Here is a 23,101-nt window from a genome sequence, read left to right as displayed (position 1 = left end):
CAGTTAAAGGCAGAATATACCCCCAACCCCAACTGCCCCTTCATGGTGTATATCAATTTACATAAAATCAACTGTGCATGAAATAACTTCAGCGAGAGAACAGGTTCAGGCATTATGTCTTTGTATTACCTGTCCGACCCTCAATAAAAAGCCCTCAGCCTATGCAATACCACCAGATGGTAATTCAGTTGTTCTTGATATATGCCTGAAACCACCTGTATGGTTAAACCATTTAAATGTTGGCTTAGTGTTCCTGTAATGACAGAAGATTAATGAAATCATTCATAAAAAATATTGACTAAGCTAGCTAATGACTTCATCAATCTTTGGAATTTTAGAACATGTAGAATTTCAAAGAAGTGAAACTTTAAGACCCATGATATGACTTTATGACACTGAAACACACAGAGAGAACATTAAAAAACGCACAAAGGCATATTGTCTTGGTAAAAAGTACTTAGACTGCTTGTATACGTTATACTGCTTAGAAGGGTAAACAACACATGGAAAGATATTCTTCCAATGAGTTCGAACAACTAACTAGCAACTTCACGTCATGTTCCTCTACACAGCTCAATTAACCCTTGAACATTTGAATAAGTGTTTCACAGTACTGAGATGGATCATGGAACCAATTTTATTCAAACAACATACTGTTTATGTCTATAGAGAATATGCACATTCCAACCTACTCTTCATGGGCTCTTTGGGGCATAAATGACATGTTTCTGTCTACAGAATACTGGAATATCACCATCTATTCCATCAGGCTTAAGAAGGATGTCAGGCCTAGAAGAATGGTGGACAACAGGAGATAATGAACACGTGGAAGTATGCATGTGAACCATTCCATAGTTGCTCCCTTTCTCTTTCTCTCATTACCAGGCCATGTTAAAGACATATTTACAAATGAAGTTGCTTTAACTGACCTTCATTGCCATTTGTACTAAAGTTTGCACTGCTGATTCACATTCACAAGCTGTAATCCATGCCTAGCAGTACATTTAATTCCTGGCTTGAGGGGGTCTGTTTTACAAGCGCTCATCTTACCCTCTGCTTCTCCTTATTTGTTTATCCAGGGGCCATGAATTCGTCAGAAGGAAAAAGTGATGGATTTACAGAATCAAACGCTCTTCCACTGCCCTAATTGGCACTGTCCTACTGTGGAGTTCCCTCCTATATTTTACATTATGCTCTGCTATGAAATCAATTTGTCTTTAACAGACCATCCCATGATTCAGGCCTCTTTTTTGCTTTTCCTCTGCATTTATCAGCCAGTGTTCCATTTATTTCCAGTACACAGAAAACTAGAGATTTTCATCAGACTATTAATGTGTGTGTGTATTAATTATTCAGCATTCTGCTAAAATATATTGAATGTAGCATGGTAAACAAATTGACGGAGGAATTAAAAGTCCATCTTGAACTGAATCGGCTTAAGGCATGAAATCTAAAAATTATGAGGGCCTGTGAGTTCTCGATGTAAATCTTTTTTTATGGCCATGACTGCCCTTTGCCTACAAAATTCACTGCATTATTAATTGTTGTGTACTATTGATTAAAAATGCATAATGAGCTATCACAGCAAATGATCTTACATGTATGGAAAAGAAATTCTACAGGACCAATGGCAATGTAGGGACTTTAGTTATTGTAAAAAGGGGCCAATTCCAAAATGTGAATGCGAGCTGTGGATTCCCAGTTATAGATGAGAAAAAAGACTGCATTGTGACATACCTGTTGACCAGTAACAAGGAGGAGAGAGCCTTCTTTTCCGTGGACCACTTGACGAAAAATGTGATCTAGGATTAACAGTTCACTCCAACAGTTCTGCAGTAGCTTCATTTGGTCATCCACCTGTCAAAAAAGTACGCCATAAGTTGTGCATTTTCTTCTTTCAAGCAGAGAGCTTATTTGAAATGCTTAATTTTTTTTTTAAGTATGAATTTATGTGTGGGGGGGGCGCGGTGGTGCGGTGGGTCTAGGGTTCGAGTCCTGCTTGGGGTGCCTTGCAATGGACTGGCGTCCCGTCCAGGGTGCGTCCCCTCCCGCTCCAGCCTTGCGACCTGTGTTGCTGAGCTAGGCTCCGGTTCGCCGTGACCCCGCTTGAGACAAGCTGTTTCCGACTGTGTGTGTGTGTGAATTCATGCCCCATTTCATTTAAATTTAAAATAAGTTGCCTTCATGCTCACATTGGTGGTTTTATACTTAGTTGCATAAGACATGCAGAATTCAGTTGTTCAGCTGTTTAATTAGTAAACAACTATGTTTTACACCAATTAAGCCGTAGTCTCAAAGAGTCCCCATGTTAAAACCAACAGGATGGAAAAGCTCAGCAAGTGAGCTTTTGGCTTTGAATGGCTTTTTTGGTTACTTTAACAGTACAACTAAATGACACAGAAAGGAGGAAGACAGATTGTTTAAAGAAATTGCAATTGCACACCATTAAAATCAAAAAAATGTAATTTGGCAAACTTTGGCTTTGGCTTCTTAGCTTTTTGTGCTCACCAGGAAATAAAGCTACACAACTTTCTCTGGCAGCTCCCCACCACTGGAAATGATGACCTGTCCAAACACTTGCAACAACATGACATCGATCCAGCTGATCATGGCCCAGAGGTTTCCCACACAAGTCTTGGCAAACATCCAACCACACATCAGCCCATCATTTCTCACACTGGTCTCCGATGTGTCTTTCAGTCATGTGACCACGTGGAATGGTATGGCGGTAAACTAACAGTTATGACTGAGAGTATCTCTTATAAACCAGGAGTCCCTGGGACTGACTTTGGTCGAGAGCGAAAGGCACGAAACAACACAGCCATTGTGTCCTCCACCGTGCTTCCCACAGTGGGCTGTGTTAATGATTATACACTGCAGCCACACACAGATAGGATGACAGGGAATCACTGAACAGCGAGGGAAAGAAAGGCTTTCGGCCGCCTCGTCCATTGCCACTGGGAACTTGTGTGCAGAGAACCGAAACAGACATGGGATCTCTTGTGTTTTGAGCCAAACTGTGTGTCCCACTGAAAGAAATCATATGCCGAGTGTGTCTGAGGCTCGGTACTATCACTTATCATGTACCACTGACCAAAAATGATAAACCTAGATTTATTTGCAACAGTATAATTTTTCATAACTGTCCACTCCGATGTGTGGAACTGGAAATTGAAAAGGTTATTTACAGCCTCGTGCACTGGTGACAATAGCTTTTGTCTGTGAACTTATATTGCTATGCATTACAAAAATACAATAATGACATTTTACTTTACATCCGAAATGGGATTTAAGATTGATAGTCGTCATCCTTATACATAAGCTAGTATTATCAACAGATGGTAATGGTGACATTTTGTCTTTTTGGTGCTTAAGTTCCTGGAAAAGCTACTTTTAGTTAAAGAATCAGTTGAGTCTGTGATAAACCCCAAAACCGTAGGAAAATTTGAATTTTTAGCTGTTAGAGAGTGGCAAGCTGTGTGTAGTTCTACATGGAGCAGATACAGAATTTGTGTGAATGTTAAAAACATAGGTGAGGGTGTGAGAAAATTACACACCGTGGGAAGTACAAGAACCTTAATGCATGTGTGACTGCCATAAATGGGATAAACTGGAGGTTACCATGTTAAACTGTGGTATCCAAAATTAAGATGGGCAGTTAAGCCGCAGGGAGCAGCAGAAATGGATTTCTGTGCTTTTGGTCACATTTGAAAGTTTATAATAGTTACATGTATCATAAATATGTTTCTCCAGCAATTTGAAGACATTATGAAACACATTTTTGTGAAAAAACCAAATCAAAGCGCAAACATATCATGAAAAAGACTGCATTGCTTACAAGAAGTTTTTTTATAGACGGGTGCAAGTCGCAGGTATACCATAAGACAGTATTTTGCTTTCACCGATGGATATTGAAAGCATTGTTCCTCTCTGAAGTACTTCCTAATGAGGTACACAGTTGGATTTGTTTGCAATATGTAACCCCATTTTTGACATTTCTTGATGAATTAATGGGACTCTCTGTTTTCTAATGAACTGAAAGAAAAGACTATTTAACCTCAAAACATTTTTAACTTTGGAATTAAAATTAAAAAATTGTTACTAACACACGCTGCCCTGATGGAAACAGACCTTAATGCCAATTGATTAACTATTTGAATCACTGGAATGCAATCAATAATCAAGGATTCTGAAAAATCAACAATTATTTATTTCTCTTTGGCTATACTCTAAGTAGTAGCATATATATAGACATATTGTTTTCTGCAAAAAAATAAAATTAATGTTGTTTAATAATAAATCAGGTTTTGCTTACATCTTATTCCCCCACTCCATAATTCAAGAGATATCCTACGTGGCTTAGTTATTCACAGCATACTAAGCCAGAGAAAATTTCTAAGGGAAGAAATGAAATGAACAACAAGAAGTGTGAGCCTCATTTCGCTGGACACACAAATACGTCTGAGTTAGACTCACCCATTAGCCCATCACCGGGCACAACACAGCCGCACTGAATACATGAAGGAAGAGGATGTTATTCACACATCTCCCTGGAGTGGAAAGAGTGTACATGTGTGCCTGCAATGTGCGTGCAACCCACATCCTTGACTGTTCTTTTGCATGTTCCCACTGCCCAAACACTAAGTCGTACTGGAGGCCTTTAAATACACACTGAAATGCCAGGGCGGATCAGGAAGCACGGCGCTCAGGGGGTGTGTTGCGGATAAACAGCTACAAAACCCACATTATGAATCGCTGGTGGGTAATGAGAGGCTTACAGTATGTATGCCTGGTTTCCACCATGGTGGCATAGGAGAAGCATTGATAAATTTAGGGGCAGAAATATGAGAACAAAAAATGAAGGACAGATGAAAAAATGCTGAAGGTGACAAGTATAAAGGACCTGTTGCTTACACACTAATGCTTATGTTTCCACTCTGGAGTAAATCCATATTTTCCCATTTCTGAAAACAGTACAAAAACATTATGCCCCTTTATTGCGGGAGTGTGACTATTTTACATTTTGAACGCTGCAGGTCAGGGACTGAACTGATATGAATCTTGGGGGCAGAACTGAGCCGAGCACTAAATATTTGCCCTTATAATTTTTATCTCCTCCTAATGAAAATAAATAGTGCATGAGCAAGACTTGGCATTCTGGGGGAAGTTTTACATGCACCAAGCGCGAACTGCATCAGCATGCACAAAATCACCCCATCTCTTAATTATGATCAATTTTTAAAATATAAACATTAGTGCGAAGTAACAAGCACTAGACAGAAAGCTCTAACCTTAGTTGATTGTTATAAACTAGCAGAGCCCTGCAAATAAATTATTTAGCAAGCTTTCAGCTGAGGTTGGAGCCACGGCAGTCTCTTTTCCCTTGATGAGATAAAACCAAAAGATGTTTGGTTGACCCACTGGGAGGATTTAGAGGGCCTCATAATTCATGGCACAGATATACGCTTGGCCAGCTAGTGGATGCAGGCGTGAGGCTAGATGGCTGTAGCAGGGAATGAGAATCCATGAGGACCTCCTTGGTGGAAGTGTCTGATTGGCTCCGCAGGGTCATCGGGCGTTCACCTGATGCCGTGTGTCCGGGTCGGCAGGCGGCGCAAAAGGGCCGGTGATCGATAACGCTGAAACATGGAGACTGATCAGAGATCAGTTACCCCGATGAGCCTGTTAGCAGTCTCATGGGCATGGCCCTGAAATTTACAACGGATTCAACGGCACAGCAAGGTCATACTGGCCGGAGTGGAAACAAAAGTTTAAGCTGAAATTCCCCGAGCACCTTCTCTGGCCATTTCCTCTCCAGCCTGTATCTCCTTGGGTCTGCCTGTACTACACATTTAAATAGTCTCTGACTACTAAAGATGCTACCATTCAAATGACTGTTCCCCTAAGCAAATAAAAGCCTTGGCAATGTCAGGTGACTCCTGACTGAAGGACTGTGGATGGCTGAATGTAAGTTCAAAACTTTGCAATACACCTTCAGAAACATCATTGGATATAGAGTTCTTACACTCTTTCAATATAGTTTTACACTTGCTCTCGAGTGAAATAAAACCAAGAATTTTCTGATCTGTAAATAGAGACTTCTATTACAAACAAGGTGATTTCATATTAAGAATCAAAATCTCTTCAAATAGTTTAAAGTCATAAAATTATTAGGTAAACACTGTGTGAACCAAACAAGCTTTGTGTTGAGTTTTACTGTACTTAATATGCACTTAATACACTCTCGGAGGCCAAAAGAAGATTTTCCGGCTTAAAGCTAAGAAGATATCAACTAATTATCCCAAACAGAGCAGACTAATCAATTATTCAGATGAATATTAGACTCCCAATCTACATGCAGGCAGGGGAGGAACATTTCCCTGAAGTATGGCAAGGCAGAAGCACAATGGGAAAATAATTTCTTCCAATTTAAAATGCGTCTTTGGCAGAGACCAAAATTATCGATCTAAATACTGTAAAATGCTACTGACTGTCTAACTGGACAGTCTTATCCGAAACATTTTTTTTTTGTTTTTTTGGGCTTTATTCTTTAAATAGGCCACCTAGGACCTGCTCTATTTTTGTTTTCACAAAGTATAGCACAAATGTACAGTCTAGGGTAAGAGTATAAACAAGTAAATAGTTCCTAAATAATGGTGAATTAGATCCCTTGTCATATATTATGAAAAAAAAAAACCATTATCCCAGTTTCCAAACAGGAGTTCTGTGACCATGGGTGAGAAAGAATTAAGAACCGATAATCAGTTCAGCTGCCATTAAGATCGTTCAATGGAATTTCAAGTGATAAATCTATCCTGTGTAAAGTGCAAGAAAAGCTCTAACTAGGCAGTCAGAAACTGATCTTCTGACCACAACGAATTTCCATGGGAAGTTTGCATGGCTTTTTTTTAGAAATAATAATATCAAATAAACCATCGGTGTGTGTCACTTGTTTTCATGAAAGAAATGTGTAATTGTGCAAATTTGAGCATACTTACGCCTATTTGTAATGGACACATTTAAATATAATAACCAAATGTGGCTAAAAATAATTTCCTTGTAAGCTTACCCTGTGCGCTGCCTGTTTCCCTGGATCCATGGGTTACCTATTGTCTTTTGACTCTTTCAGCAAACCGCCAAAATAGACAGCTGTAAATAGGAGGCAAAAATAGCGGGAGCTGACAACTGCTGACAACGAATGATGAACTACCTTGGCACTGAGGGTACCTCAGGCTGGAGGAAAAAACGTAATACTGTTAATTAATGGCTGGCAACAAGGATGGAATTACAAAGGTCTCTACTGCTGAATGACAACAAAGATAAAATTGGGATGAACGGAGGAAACTGGCTTAAGTTTCATATTTCATTTTAGGGGGTTTGGGAATATTTTATGCAATAATATTAAAAATCCTTTTTATTTTTATTGCTACAGTAGTGGTATTTTCTTTATTCTATGACCCTGACAGGCACCACTATAATTTTTATACATTTACCTGCACTTGTACATGAACTGGAAAAAGTGACTGAAGCTATTACACTTATATTTAACAACTTTTATTTCTCTTATTTTAAGCTCTTATTTTATTCTATTGACATTACGATGAACAAGACTGATCATAGCCTTCTAGGGAAACAAATCCATAATCTTACTTGTGACTATGTGTCTGAAAGAGACATATTAAATTAATTGAATTATTGCGTGATAGGAATGCTAAAATATTTGTAGAAGATGGGTATAAAAAATTTTCTGCGAAGGCTGTAAAGGGCCTTTTGGGGTACTATGACAAGCTCGATCAATTAGTTCTCAGAAGCTTGTAAATTAACTACAGCCTTTTATCCTCCATCAAAGTGGAGGAACAGGCCCTCCTGCCCACTGCTGCAGCTCCTTCATGTGTGTCCGTAGGGTTTTGGACCCTAAATCTTTCCTTTTAACAAGTGCACTTGTTTCCTTCCTCCAGCTGCCGGAATCTCTAGAGAACTGGACAGGGCTCTCCTTGCCCGGCTCCATGGCAGAGCTGAACTTAAGGCTGGGAGCACTGGGAGAAGCCAGACAGGAAGTAGTTTCATTCATCCATCAAACAGACTCAACTGGTGGTGCAAAAGTTTGCTTTGGGCTGATTTTAAGCAAAAATTTGATTAGTTTTTGACTGAGACCTGCAAAACCAGCTAAGGCGACACCTGATCCAGTACTACTTAAATGCTGTAATTAAAAGTTGATGCAGAGGAAAACTGAGTACACCTTATAACCTTGTTTACGCAATCGAATAAAGTGCCTTACACTTTAATGCTACTTCTGAGGTTGACACAAACTGAACAGCTTTTGTTCAAACAAAAATGAAGGAAGAACTCATTTGTTCTGTGAAGCCCATTTTGAAGATTCTGGTTAGCATATCCTATAAACAAATGGTGACTCTCCGAGCCAATGGAGTACTGTACGGTATACACACCTCAATCATACATTAAAATGAAGCATAAAATGAAGTACAGTAAAGAGTGGCTTTATGACCATCAAAAAAAAGAAATCTGTGAAACAGGAATGTAACCCAGGCACGAGGTCAAATGACAGAGACGTTTTTAACAGAGAGCTCAACCCAAAGTATCAGGCACAGGAGCAAGCCTTATGATAACAGACTCGCCATCTCCAACTGCAGATCCCGTGGACAGAGGCTATCGTGTGTCAGTGGACAAATGCAGGCACGAGAATGCTCCTCCTCAAAAGAAATAATATATCTTTGGAAGCCTACGCCTGCACCGAGCCCGACGCCCATTCATCAAGCCTGAGCGGTTGGCCGACCCTCTGCAGGCCTATTAACCTTCCACCTGTTTCCCTTCGTCCTTCATGGCGCACCCGTGTCCTTGGTGCTGCTCTTCTCCCGTGTTCATCTTCCCCTGCGAGCAGTAACGTAAAGCAAGTGGGGGCGGGGGGTTAGTGCGAATAATTCAAAAAGCAATGGAGCAGCGACGGCGTGACCGACTCCAGTACACTCGCAGTTTGTCACAAGTGTGCCCAGCATTCTTGATAACAGTGAAGAGGCACTGTATTATATATAGTCTGTGAGATCACAAACTATACCTAAACCACATCATGTGCTTTTTCTTTCACAAGGTTAGCATTATGGCTTAAGTTTAAAATTGGCTGCCTGGGCATTGAAAGCTGTGAAAGCAACCTCAATACCGTTACACTTCGTTTAGGACCAATTAGGATATTCCAGTAAGTTTTCCATAAATATCCGCACGCGCGAGAAATTTCATAGGTGGACAGACGTTCTGTTATGGTCAGAAAAAGGAAAAGGCATAATTAATGATAACTGACATAAATCAAATCAATTAAATAAAATCCAGTAATTTTGATTTAAAAGAGATTTGAACACAAGAGAAAATTGTTGATTTTGAATTTGTTTGGCTGACTTCTACAAAAGTCCGCAGACTGTCCCGTGGCTGTTATTTCAATAAGCCTTGAGCTCGCTGCTGGATGCAGACTAAGGAAAGGTCCCCCCACACAGCCGTCCGTCTTTAATAGCTTGCCTGCTATTGTCATTGTCCACAATGTTTTCCTTACTCAAAGTCGTCCCCAGGCAGCTGTGAACAGATTGAAATAAACACTGGGCGTGTATGTCAAAAAGTACTGTGCGATTCGCACCACTGACTTTTATCAGGTACCAGAACTAAATATAAAGACAGGCATGGCAGTGTAAAAAATACACTAGCAAAAAACAGCCATATTTCAGCTTTCCTTTGTTGTGACCAGTTGTTTGATTAATCAAAAACTGGCTCCCAAAACACAATATAAAAGCTCTGAAGCACAATATGAAATATATATTTAGTACAGGTCTCACTGTTGTCTATTGTGTGCAACATCTGAGGAAAAGTGTGCCGTGTGAGTCCTATCTAGTAAACAATGGGGGAACTCCACAGTGCAGAGGTGTGATTCATCTCTTGGGCAACTCTCACTCCCTCAACCCACACACAATCAGTGAAGAGGTGGGAGGAGGAGGACGGTGAGCCTCTGCGGTGACAGCAGCCCACATTGTGTTGCGTACATCTGTTTCCCGCTCCGGGTCGAGTGGGACACTCTGGACAAGGGGGTAACCGTGGACCTCGTGGCCTGTCCTATGATCTCTCAACACGTCAACAATAAAGCAGAAGTCAAAAAAGTCTGTAATAGAGAATACTGGCAATTCAATGTGCAGGTCAGGTGGGTCTCAAAATCAGCTAAGTGACAGCAGAATAACACATATCTGTTAGAATAAAGGACACCCCATACTACTACAAATTAAGATGCAGCCTAGTGAAAGGGGAGCATTTGAAATAATTCAATGAAAAACAAGTTTTAAGTTTACAAATGTGATGAAACTAAGGAAGGGTAGGCAGCCGCTGCTGTTTGTGCTACCACAGGTTTCTTTTTTCCCCCAATTCCTTGGCCAGTGAGCTTTTTGCTTTCCTCTCCTCAGTTGCCAAATTGTTCATTTCAGATCAGCACCCCAACAAACTCCTAGACTTCTTTTCATTGCCATTTGTGTCAACAGCATGTGCTCTTCTTTTAGCCTTCTGGCACTTTGTTAATAAGAGTACTGTATATAAATAAACTGAACTGAACAGAAGATAAAATATATAATATTAAGCAATAATAGTACCATGTTAAAAATACAGTTCACATAATTATAAGAAGTAAGTTTTAAGGTATGAGATTTTGTTTTACCCAAAATCTGTGCGCATTGAAAATAACTTGCAGTATTCCAAAATGACAAATTTCTACAAACAACTTACCAGCATTTGACACATGTGAACACTATATGGCATGAAGGAAGTCGGAGCTCAAGTACGGCACCCAGTTCATCTCAACCTTCATACACTTTAAACGTGGCTTTGAGTTCAAGAAAGTCCTTTTGTTCTTTCAGAGCTATTAATAACAAAGCATTAAGAGGTATTTTTAACTGCTTACGGTAACTGTTCACAATATGACAATTTATTTACTTAAATTTCCTGTGTTTATATTGCATTGCGCTTATGTCTTTAGTTGCGGACCATGTGCTGCCTCCAGATACCCATCTACAGGCAAATAAAACGCAATACTGTTTTCATTCTGTACCATGTATCCTTAGAAACAAAACATCACAGTTGCGCATGGATATGACTCCAACAGCTTTGTTTGTGTTTCTTGTTTGACAGGAAACAGTCATTCGTCACAAACGTCACCAGATTTAAGGAGTTGTGCTATGTTGTGCTTAATTGCCTTTGGAGAACATGTATGTGTGTTATTACTGTGATACCAGTACTACTGGTCAAAGACTAAAGGGGCAGCGCGTAGCTTAATGGGTAGAACTTCTGCCTGTGGGGTCAAAGATCATAGCTTCAGATACTACTTCCAGCTGCAGGACTCTTGAGCAAGGTACTAACCCTGAATTGCTCCAATAAAAAATTACCTGGCTATGTACATGGGCAAACAATTGTAGGTGGTTTAACACGGGAATTATAAGAGAGACTGGAGAAAAGTGTCACCAGAATTAATACATGTAAGACAATATAAATACTGTAGATGCAATATACATAAATAAAAACAAAGGACCTCCCACTTCAGAAAAACTCAGTAGAATACATGCTAGGTTTGAACATGTCAAGAGAAATGATATGTTACAGAACCAAAACGTGAAAGAGATACCAACAACCTGATTTCTTTCTGTGAATCCCACAGTGGCAAAAGAATAGCACAGAAGAACATGTATAAACAGAATAACATAAAATTAAAGCACATTAGGTGAAATGTTTGTAGTGCAGAAGAAACGCAAGAGTGTGAGGCCAAAGAAATCACTGCATGGGGAGGCCAGGAAATAAATTAAACATAGGTGTAAGCATGCCCATGAACCTATAATTCATTAAGGTGTGGTGTATTATTGATACAACTGCCTAAAACCCTTATTGGGGGAATCCACTGGGGCTGTATTGTGTAGTTTGTGATTCTAAACATCTAAAGAAGTTTTAACTGAAGGTCTGAACAGCGATGAAAGAGCCTGGAAGGTAAGGATGATACCACAGCAGCCTAAACTCTGAAGTTTCTTCTCATTATGCCAGGGGATAGAGGTATTTGTACAGAAGTTGAGTTGTATTCAGTCTGCATATTCAGGTCAAACCAAAACACACAAAGAACACCTTGCACATAGGCACAGCAGGTCCCGCCTTACAAAACTGTCCTACCACTGAAGTGATAAGTCTGAAAGCAAGCATCTAATACATGGTCCTAACAGTTCTCCTGGATTCTTCAACCAGATTAACTCCCTTCCCTCCTAGCAACAGTGGTTAGACTCAGGAGGCAACATCACCCCAAAAAAATTTTATATACTGCTACTCAGTGGCAGCCACAGGTTCAGTATAACTACACCTCTCCATTCTAAACCTCATCTCACAAAACATGGAGTGAGATTATGTAGGATCTTCTCCCATAACCATCACTAAGCTTGCAGCTTAGTAAGAGACACACAGATACCTACTAATTAGAAGTGGAACCTGAGGCCCTCACAAGCTGCTAGTTCTAAGGGATCTTTTTCTGAGAGCTGAGCGGTTGTGAATGACTTAGAGGCAATCCAAAACAAATGCACCACCAATTATGTCTGATGTAAATCCAGATCTGAGAACTGTGTCTTCTCCACCTTGAGACAAATGCTTTGTTTCTCCACAAAGGCTCAGATGACTTAACAAAACAACAGAATGGGTTTACAAATTTGCAGCTACAATAAATCAATCATATTTATTTAGTTTGAAAGCAGAATGCTAGATTGAGCGGACAGACTATAGTATGTAACATGAGAAAACTATTACTGCAGCTCTAATTAGGAAATTTTGATGAAATACAGAAGCAAATCAATGCCTAACAAAGATCAGTAACAAACTTGCGAGACTAAGGAAAGCACTCTATACCAGAAGAAGTAGTATGTATTGTACATTAATAACGTTTGCAATCCAAATTTGGTCAGTGTCAGGACCATGATGCAAATACGAATAAAGCAAACTAAGTGTACTTTAAAGTAGAGTAAAAAATCGGCTGAAAACACACACACACTTTAGGACATATGTTCAATTCAGTGCTGCAGAATGCTTTCACTTGTTCTTATTTTGCACTTCCAGCACAACAAAACAACTCTATAAAAACCCTACATTTTTTTAGTGTTGAGTGCGTAATGAATGCAGAGGGTGGACAACTAACTCAACCCATTTCAAACAGGCTGACTGGTTCCGTATCTATGGCTCATGAGCTGTCTTTTATAATAGATACATTTTTTTTTCCTTCCCTTGAAAACTTGAATTTTCCTTTAGTTTGAAAAGCCTGCCCCTGGCTGCTGCTGTGCATCTTTCGAGGGTTAAGCAAAAGTTGCGGGCCATTTCTAATCACTGTTCGGACACGGGTACTGCAGCAAGAGAAGAAACCTTTTCGACTCCCACATAGACCGGATTACTTGCGGAGAAGCGGCAGTGCTTTCAGACACCTCCTGAGAAATGATTGCAGTAAGATGGCTGAGACAGAGAACTGCCTTCCAGCACAATGTGTAGGTTTAACATATACGCAAATATTTTACATAATTTAGATAGCCTAGCTACAGTATATCGCACTGAAACGCCCCCTCCTTGAACACTGCTACTGAGCACTTGAGAACAAAACTTGTGTGTCAAGAGTGGAGAGATACATGTCCTAATTAAAAGATTAAAAACTTTAAGAAAATATTAAAAATGCAATGACCCAAATACTTTATTTCTGTAACAATATCATAAACATGCGTGCGCATAAGTAATTCATCCTGAGACGATACTATGAAAATTGATAGGCATGGATATTATGAAAAATTAATGGTACTGATTATGGACCACCAATTATTGTTTGTGAAATGGCACACGTTTCGGTGATTTAATTTTTCAGAAACACATACCTTGAGCTCCCTGAAGAATATGCTGCTCCTCGCCCACTCGACGATGGAAAAGAGCGTCTGGTCGGCCATCTTACACATGAGGCCAAAGGTGTTGAGCCTCTCGTGGCGGCCTCGGCTGGCCTGCTCCTGCTGCAGATGGGCCAGAATCTTGGCCTGCACCTGAGGCCCATCAGGTTCACACCGCAGCAGCTCCACGATGAGGTGGGGGAAGCCGGGTGGAGAGGCGCTCTGGTAGGGGTCCACGTAGGGGTAGCCGGCCAGCGACTCGGGTGAGCTGCCGTAGGGGTCTGGGTATTCGGACTTGATGGCGCGGCTCTGGAAGTGGCCGTAGGTGCTGTAACCGGGTGGCCCCCCGTGTGGGGGCATAGCCATGCTGACGGGCGAGGTAACGAACGGACTTCGGTCGTAGTCTGCAGGGGGCAGGGCAGCGTGGCTGAGAGGCAGGCCCTTGGACGTGGAGTGGAGGTTCTGGATGGCTGAGGATATTGTCAGGTCCCTGGGCCCTGTCTGCATCGCCTGGCTCATGGCTTCCATTTTGAGCCCATTGGCCCGGATAAGAGCTTTTTTCTGCTGCTTCAGTGCCCGGTCACGCTTGTACATCGGGCCAAACTTGTTGCGTCCTCCTCGCATGCGGTCCGCCCGTACCGCTGGCAGAAAGCGCAGAAGAATACATATGCTCAAAAATATGCACTCTTCACTCAGTAATATTCACTTCATTTGTTTCTTTCTACAGCCAATTGACTGGGAATATCACAGAGCCAAACAAAGTTGATATAATGCTTAAGAAAAGTATTTTATATTAAAGTTATAACATTTCAGATTAGTTTCAGAAGGTTACTGGCCAGTTATGATTGTGCTCAACTGTAAGTAATGCATCTATGAACTTCTACTCTACTCTAAAGAGGACACTGTCTGAAGCAAAGCAAATAAATTAATGTGAAGTTGACATAGTGCATTTTACTGTGAACAAGTGCAATGAATACCCATTACTTTCTGCGATCACTTATGCGCTTGCCACGGCACACAAACTTGTTCTCTTTCAAAGTAAAGAAAGTGAACCTGAGGCACTCCTCTGTAGCAGAGCGTTGAAGGGTCTCCATGGTTATGGCGTTAAAGAAAATTCTGGAATGATTTCCTGACTGACTTCCCAAATAAACAGTTTCTTTTTTTCCCAAATCTGATTTTATAACATGGCATTTTAGATGGTTACATTGAAACTGAAGTCATTTTGAGAATAATATCTACATAACTTAGACAATGTCACTTTTGAAGTTTGAGACTATGATATAAATTTAAAACTTGAAACTGTCTAAAAATGAACAAAATTGACCGGATTGGCCAAACACGTTTACCACAAAACAAAACAAAATCAAACACACCAAGTGGTTCAAATGAAATGAAAACAAAAAAGGGCAATAAGGAATACGGAGCGAGTTCTCTCTGAGTTACAGCTGTGCCTTCACAAGCCCAAATCTTGATGGCCCATGTTAATTATTTCTGCCTAATTATTTTTCTTTCATGCTGACGGCGCTGCAGATTCCCAGGCTTGGTGGGCACGGGCATGCAGCGGCGCCTCCCTGGTGGGAACAAGATCGTCCGCACTCGACCCGAGCAATTACAGTAAAGCCTCGAAAGTCCCCAAAACGAGTGAGTTTGAATCCATCTTTAGAGGTGGAGATGCTGGCCTTTTGTCGCAGTTGCGTCCGATGCCGCCACGGAGATCTGAGGCACCCGGGATGGAGGCTTGACCGGTACTCGGGCGCACTGCTGCAAAGGCCTTCAGCGCTCAAATATGCGGAGACATCCTAGCTGTCTGCCAGCGGTCAAGTTCGAAGCCGTTTTATCTCAGAGATTAGGGTGGCGTTAAAAATTTATCACAAAACCCTGTGTATCCATTAAACATTATTGTAAGGACTTTAACTATTAATGATTTCGACCAACAAGGTAATTAATGAGGAGAAAACTAATAGTTATCCCTTTTGGGAAAACACAATTAGTTCTGACCCAGCAAGTCGGAGCATGAATACATGTTTTGGTTATTTTTCTGTGTCTAATTAAACAAGGATATTTACATGCCCACCATGTAGTTTTTCTGCAGCTGGGAATTAAAAATTCATCTTGCATTTCAAATCTGTTTTCACCTTGTTTTCCTGTATCAGTTTTGTGTTGTAGAAGTGACCATAGAGTAAGCCTTGCAAGTAACCCACTGCAGCCTTAGATTGATTTATTTGGTCAAAAGACCAATCTCTTTATCAGTCTATTAAGCCGTATAAAGAGCATCCAATAATTCCTTCAGAAACATTCATTTCTAGGGTGGTTTGGAAGGAATGGACAAGCAACGTACCAACACCCTCATTGTATAAATTTTAATATTTACGTTGGACTCGAGTTAAGGGTTCCAGATTGTACCAGCTGAAGTAAATCTACGGAAAAAATTAGAAAAGTTTTATGTCCTTGAGCCTGACAAAAAAGTAAATAATTTGAAGTCAACGGTAGCACAATTGAATTCTAATCAATTGTATTAAATTGCTTCTTTTGAATGCTCAGAAAAAGAAATCATAAAAAATATAATAACTAATTTCTAATATCATTAGTTGATTCTGTAATCATGGCAAGGACAATTACTTCGATTTAATAAATATGTACAACATCGATCTTCGCAGTGCTTAAGAAAGTTTTAATTCATCTTCAGAATAAAAAAAAACTATGCATAGTGCAACAACAACAGTGAGAGTTCAACGAAACCAAGTTCAACATAATAAGGTCAGGCATTAGGGAGGGCACCAAAATTCAAGGAAGAAAATACATATGCACCACACACACACACACACGTTTGCTGAATTACATTACTATTAGATGTCTGTACATCGGCATCTATTTTAAAAAACATCTCCATGTGTTGTCTGTATTCATTAAATAGAACAGGAAATTTGTGTCTTCAGCCTTCTTTGATTTGTCTGGAAATTGATTATTAATATGTTCTTCGTTATCTGGAGTATTGGCTAATGCACAGGATGATTGCACCTTACATTATGGCTTCAAAAATATTACTGAGGACTGACTTTTCTCTATATATTCCAGAACCTCTTGCTCATTTTTCTTGACTTCACTTCAAATATTGGGATTTGAAACATGCATTCAGGATTACATAAATATATGCATGTGTTTATTATGAGGCCCTCTCAAAGAATTTGTGCAAGGTTTTTCCACCCACACGCTATGGACTGCGTCAACTCCGAAATAATTCACATGCCTGGGTCTCGAGGAGAAACCACCACGGGGACTCGGCTATCCTGCTGCTAACATAAGAAAATAAATCAAAAGAAAAATAAGCCATAAAGCCATGGAGGAGGAAATTCCGCCCTGCAGCAATTTACAATTAACAGTAATATATTAGATTATTACTTCACTATTTCTTTGGGGTGAAAGAAAAAAAATACTTCAAAAAGCATGGATAAAAAGCAATACAAATCATGTAGGAAAAGTACGAGATCCTTTCCAAAGTGCCAGTAATGAAAATACAATTTAAACAGTGTAATCTATGAAAGCAAATATTTCTGCAATATATAAATGCAGCTTTCTGCAACAAAGAGATAAGTCTCATTTGAATAGGGGACACTTAAACTTCACTGAAATATGTAACCAGGTTAGTTTAGATTTAATTTTACCACTTTTCACCGTAGACAAAACAACTTTCAAGGGGGTATGTAACTGCTCTTTAGCGTTTATGAATGCACAAAGGTGCTTCCTAATTCTCATCAGTTATTACCCACGTGGCCTTTTTACACGAATCCTGTTCATCAGTCTGTAGCCATATTTATTCATCTTCATTTGTGCCTCAGAAAACTACTTAACTTCCCTAAGCCGTTGGTACAGCTAGCAGAGGACTGAAGGGTTGTAATGTGAAACTTGTCATTACGAATTCAACCTCTGAAGAAAAGACACATCTCTACAGTGTAGAGGAGGCAACAAACGGAGAGGAAGATAGAGAACTGCACCCCTAGACGAAATCCACCCTCCTGCCCATGGCTCCATGTACACCAGCAGCCTTACCTTCCAGCTTCATGCCCACAGTGAGACACTTCTGGAAGCGACAGTAAGGGCAGCGCTTCCGCTGTGTTTTGTCGATCTGACAGTTCTGATTTTCTATACATGTGTATCTCTTGTTGTTCTGTACAGTGCGCTTGAAGAAGCCCTGCGGGAAGAAGAAGCGCGGATGTAAAATACCCAGAACCTGTAACCTTCTAACACTGCGTGTGCACCTAGACACACAACACATATGCACACAGGTACATAGAAACACGCAATGTAATACACAATTTTCTCTGAATTTTTGATTGTTTGACATGAGATGGAATACACTCTTCATGTTATATTTTACCGCACAAGGACAGTATATCGACAGCTAAACCTAAATACATAAATGCATACAGTAAATTTTTCAGAACCCTGGGAGCTGCCACATGCATGTTCAAACAGACAGAGCCATACAAGGGCCACTTAATATAAACGTTCAGGTAAAGCACAAGAGAACGAGAATCTAGGAATAAGCCTCGGGTGCTGTTTTGATACAAAATATAAAGACCGATCTACGTAACAACTCCGGAAAAAAAAGTGTTTGAGCAGATATGTGTGTAAAACTTCAGCGGTGTTTCAAATCGGAACATACGGCGCAGAATTAACCTTGAATTTTACTGACTAAATCACTTTAGAAAAACATGCTATCATCTCAGCCTAGTTTATGCAGATATGAAATGATGAGATGAAATTCCCAAGAGAGCACCTCCTATTCTAATTTCAATAAACAAAATAGCTGTCTGGCAGATGTTGCAGAAGTGGAATATTTGAAAAATTAGGATTTAAAAACAACTCACAGCAATCAACTTAACAGAAAATCAGACATATCTAAACAAATGAAAAACCAATGCAAAATTGTACATTTTGATTGTATTTCACCATAAAAAAAATAGTTGCCAGCTACCTATGCATTCACAATGCAATTATTTCAACACTGCATTTAAATGGAAAACTACTGTTTAGTAACAAATATCCAGGCACCTAACATAAAAAATGAAGACAAAAATGTTGAGGCATACTTAAATTACTGAAAAGACAAAGAAAGGGGAAAAAGGAAATGTAGCAGAAACTCTAGTATACTGTTCAAGTATATCAGGAAGTGTAATTCTTGGATAATCCCAGTAAAACAACGGGACTGACATGGGAAAGTGGCATCTGGTGAAAAAACGCCGTCAGTAGGAGTGCAAACCATGGTACTAGATGTACCCATTACAAACATCTTGATCCGAGAGAAGCAATTAAATATGTGTGACTGGAAGGGACGTAAATCGCCGGAGTCCAAGACCTGCTTCGCATGCAAACTGTTCTTGATATAAGTACTCCTTCAATGCAAACTCTCTAATGTGCATTTTCATTCCATCAGTACAGCAATCTAGGAAATGGTCAGTGTACTCTTTTTAAGAAACTCACTTTTCACTGTTTCCTTTCAAACCATGCACTGTAATATAATTTGCTGTAATGAATCAGATAAATTCAACAAACTTAACTGATACCCAATTCAGCTTTTTTGTAGCTCTTTTTTTCCAACTGCAGATTTTGTGACTGACAATATCCATAGTAGTACTTAATTCTTTAAAGATGCTTCTAGGCATTTTTCTGCAGAACATCTCAAAATGAACGGATCGGGGAAAGAAGCCATCGTGGAAATTTCATACCTTACAGCTCTCACATGTGAGCAGGCCATAGTGGTAGCCAGAAACCTTGTCTCCGCACACGGGGCAGATCTCATCCAGGTCCTCATCATAGCCGTACTCCATCATTTTGAACTGTGGGGCTGTAAAGTGCACATGCAAGTGAAGCGAGCACCAAGATGTAAGTGGAGAACACAACTACCTCTCAGTGTTGACCTCTCTTGCAACGGGAAAAGCTGCCTAAACAGCCAGGGTCCTCTGCTGCACCTTTCGCCCTGATCTGAATACTCAGTGGGCACAGATGCTTCTGAACACAGGTTACACTCTGGTTTGCTGAATTTTATCTTAGAGCAGCTGGAAGGAAAGTCTATTTTATTCACTGGAATTTCTACTGGTAAAAACTGATAAAATTATAGTGAAAACACCCTCGATTCACTGACAACTGAAAGAGAGAGTGAAGTGGCTAATATTACAATACTCACAATGCATGAGACATTATTATTAGGGAATTCTGCAACTAAACTGAAAATGTGTCAGCTGTAATTACCAAAAAGCACAAATGCATAGTGCACAGGCAGTAATATTTCAAACAGATTTCCATTTAGTTTACGTTCAGCAATTACTTTTACGTTTCTAAGCTATGAAGCAAAACTTTACAGTATAGATTTGTTTTATCGTTAAATATTTCCGGCAAGAGAGAGAAATTCAATCAGCGTGTGTAATCTTTTGGAAGACATCAGCAAACTTTGGAATCTTTTTTTTTTAACTCAGCATACAAACCATAAAGCTTTCAGAATTGTTATTTATCTTACACCTTTGTCCAGTGTTATATTATCAACTTTACAACAATTTACTCATTTTAAAGAGCAGGGTATTTTACAATATCAATCAAGAATAAGTACTTTGATCAAGGGTTCTACAACAGAAGCGGGATTCAAACCAACAACCTCCGAATTGCAAAACGCAGCCTTAAATACTAGACTGCATGCTGCCCCTATAAAAATGATGCTTTGGTAATAATTCTCCCTACCATGTTTTTGTAAGGAGAACTATTTCTAAGTATAAGAACAGATAAAGTGAAAGAGAACATGTAGCCAAACTTGATGACTTATTCAACTACATTTGGACATAATTCATTTATCACAGCAAATAAGAAATACATCAATCAATGCAGAAAGAAGGTAACTTAGAGGAACAGATTTTAATGCTCTGCAGGGTTTGGCAAAAATCACCTTTACTGCTCATGTGAAGGTTCAACTGGAATTTTATGGGGAAAAGGCCTATTCATCTTATTTATCCGTTATTTATCCCTTATTATTTCACTTTATTCTAAGGCAGGGATCCTGCGCTGCTCTTATTCATAATTCACTTTTCACTCATGTATTTCACGCAACACCCTTTCACACACTCGTTTCACTTGAAAACAATAAAAGGGTTAGGGTTAAATAGTAAATGTGAAAGATTAACAAACGCGCAACAGACGTTCATAATGATGTACTATATTAACGGGCTTTATAACCCAAGTTTATGGTGAGATTGCGGCGCTTGCAGTTACTAAGAATTTTGCAAGAATTCGCTGAGGAAACACTTTGTTATTCTGCGCGTTTATTAAACTGTTACTGTAACCCGAGGCGATCAATAAAAACCGTGTTGCCTAATTGTAACAATGATTTTAATTCCTGAAAGTGAAAGTGCATTTGGCCGAAGGGTCCGCTACCGTTTGTGAAAAAAGTAGGAAAATGACGCTGTTTTTACCTTGAAAAAGGTTACAAAATAGATCGCATTTGCTGCTATTATATAATATATGTGTGTGCAGATGAAAACTCATACATCGTGTGGAAAACATGCACTGCAGTCGAACATGAAACTTTATACTACATGATGTTACGTTTTCTTCTTCATCACACACTCTGTCAAACTTAAGGGTTTTTGTGAAACATTTTAACCAAAACGTGAAGGAAAAACAATCTGTGTTTAATAGCGCCACCATAAATAGACACAGACAGACTTCCAATGGTGTGTGAAAGAAGTGTTAATCGCACAGAAAATAAAAATGAAGGTTATTGATTTAGACGACTTGATTTTGTCTGCAAAAAGCGTGCGTTTAGGGGAAGTAATAAATAATACCAGCGAAGGACCCTTTCAAAGTGATTCGTGTTGCCCTCAAGTAGTCAGAATGCTTTCATCGTGTTGCTTTTTTTGTTCTTTGGAGTATTTTTTCAACGATGTCTAATAACTTTTTTTGGGATTTCCGCAAATTCTGGGAAAAAAAGGAAAGGAAAGGGCCTGGATGATGGAGCATTTCGATAACGTTAATGTTAAAAAGGGCTTGCTTACACTTCACTTGGCGAAAATGTTGCAGCCTTCCCCTTTCCTTTAAAATAACAACTGACACCATTAAACTTACGATTCTAATAATTTGTATCTCGGGACCGTGTTGACAGATGCCGCAAAGCGAAGTTACGCAAAGACGCAAAGTGGGACCTTAAACCGCTGTTCCCACAGAATCACACACACACAAATCACACAAAAAAAGATTCCAATTTTTACTCCAAATTCCAAATAGGTGCAAGCAGCGAAAGAAAGCTGTCGGACTTTGAAGATCGACGATGTTCTCACAGTGGGAACAGAGTAAATTAAAGCGAGTTTGGCTGCGAACTGTCCACTAGAAACACTCTCAGTCAGTAACAGAACAACTTCTTCGCAAAAAAACTAATATAGAAATAACAACAGCGTGCACTTTCCAGCTAATATGATGCCAAATAATATTGGAAGACTCAACCCAGAGAGGTACACGTGTTTCAGCCACCTCTCACATTATAATTATTATTATTATTATTATTATAATTTTCAGGATGAACAGTCTTACCGTGTATGGTTCCAGTCATGTGTCCCTGTTCCCCACCATGCGAGCGAATAAGTCCCGGGGATTCGGTCTCTACTTTGGGCAGCATGACAGTGACCGCCTGGAGCTCGGGAAGAGACTGTCTGGAGCACGGGTACAGCGCCAGGTGGAGCTCGGGGAGACCGCTGGAGCTCGACGGGGGTGAGCACCTGGCTGGAGTCCGGGGAGACGACTTGGTGTCCCGGCCCGGGGGAGGGGGGGGGGGGGTGAGGGAGACCGCACACCTGGCTGGAGGTCCCACGGAGCTTCACAGAGAACGAAAGTCTCCAAAACTAGTCCTGTAAGTTGCTTTGTCTTGCAAAAAAAAAAAAAAAAAAAAAACAACAGCAACGCTGAAACAAAAGAATTATTTGGAGAAGACGGACTACCCTGTTTTCTCTGTGTATGGAAGGGGAATCAGTGCTCTGACATGGTGTACATGTGGCACGAACGCGGCGCTTCGCCCTGTTCTCACATCGCTGTTTATTGACATCAAGTCAGGGAAGCGGCGCGAGACGGACGGAACTTTGGGGCTCGAGACAACAAGCCCCGCCCCCGCCCCCGCCCTCGCCGTCCTCCTCCTCCTCCTCCTC

The 23,101-nt window shown here is 40.1% G+C and overlaps 1 protein-coding gene across 1 annotated transcript in view; it reads right to left on the bottom strand.

The window, feature by feature from the left end:
* Positions 1–22,766, bottom strand: part of LOC108934905 (nuclear receptor subfamily 5 group A member 2-like) — a 39,336-nt gene extending 16,570 nt beyond the window's left edge. Inside the window, exons 1-5 of the mRNA XM_018753115.2 lie at positions 22,494–22,766; positions 19,649–19,767; positions 17,970–18,111; positions 13,917–14,563; positions 1,738–1,857 (exon numbers count right to left, since the gene is read on the bottom strand). Of these exons, the coding sequence (XP_018608631.1) occupies positions 1,738–1,857; positions 13,917–14,563; positions 17,970–18,111; positions 19,649–19,767; positions 22,494–22,578 (1,113 nt within the window). The 5' untranslated portion in view covers positions 22,579–22,766. The remainder of the gene's footprint in view (positions 1–1,737; positions 1,858–13,916; positions 14,564–17,969; positions 18,112–19,648; positions 19,768–22,493) is intronic.
* Positions 22,767–23,101: the final 335 nt, after the last annotated feature.

Source organism: Scleropages formosus, chromosome 3 (assembly GCF_900964775.1).
Source record: "Scleropages formosus chromosome 3, fSclFor1.1, whole genome shotgun sequence".
Classification (NCBI taxonomy): domain Eukaryota; kingdom Metazoa; phylum Chordata; class Actinopteri; order Osteoglossiformes; family Osteoglossidae; genus Scleropages; species Scleropages formosus.
This window is presented reverse-complemented; position numbering and strand designations above follow the sequence as displayed.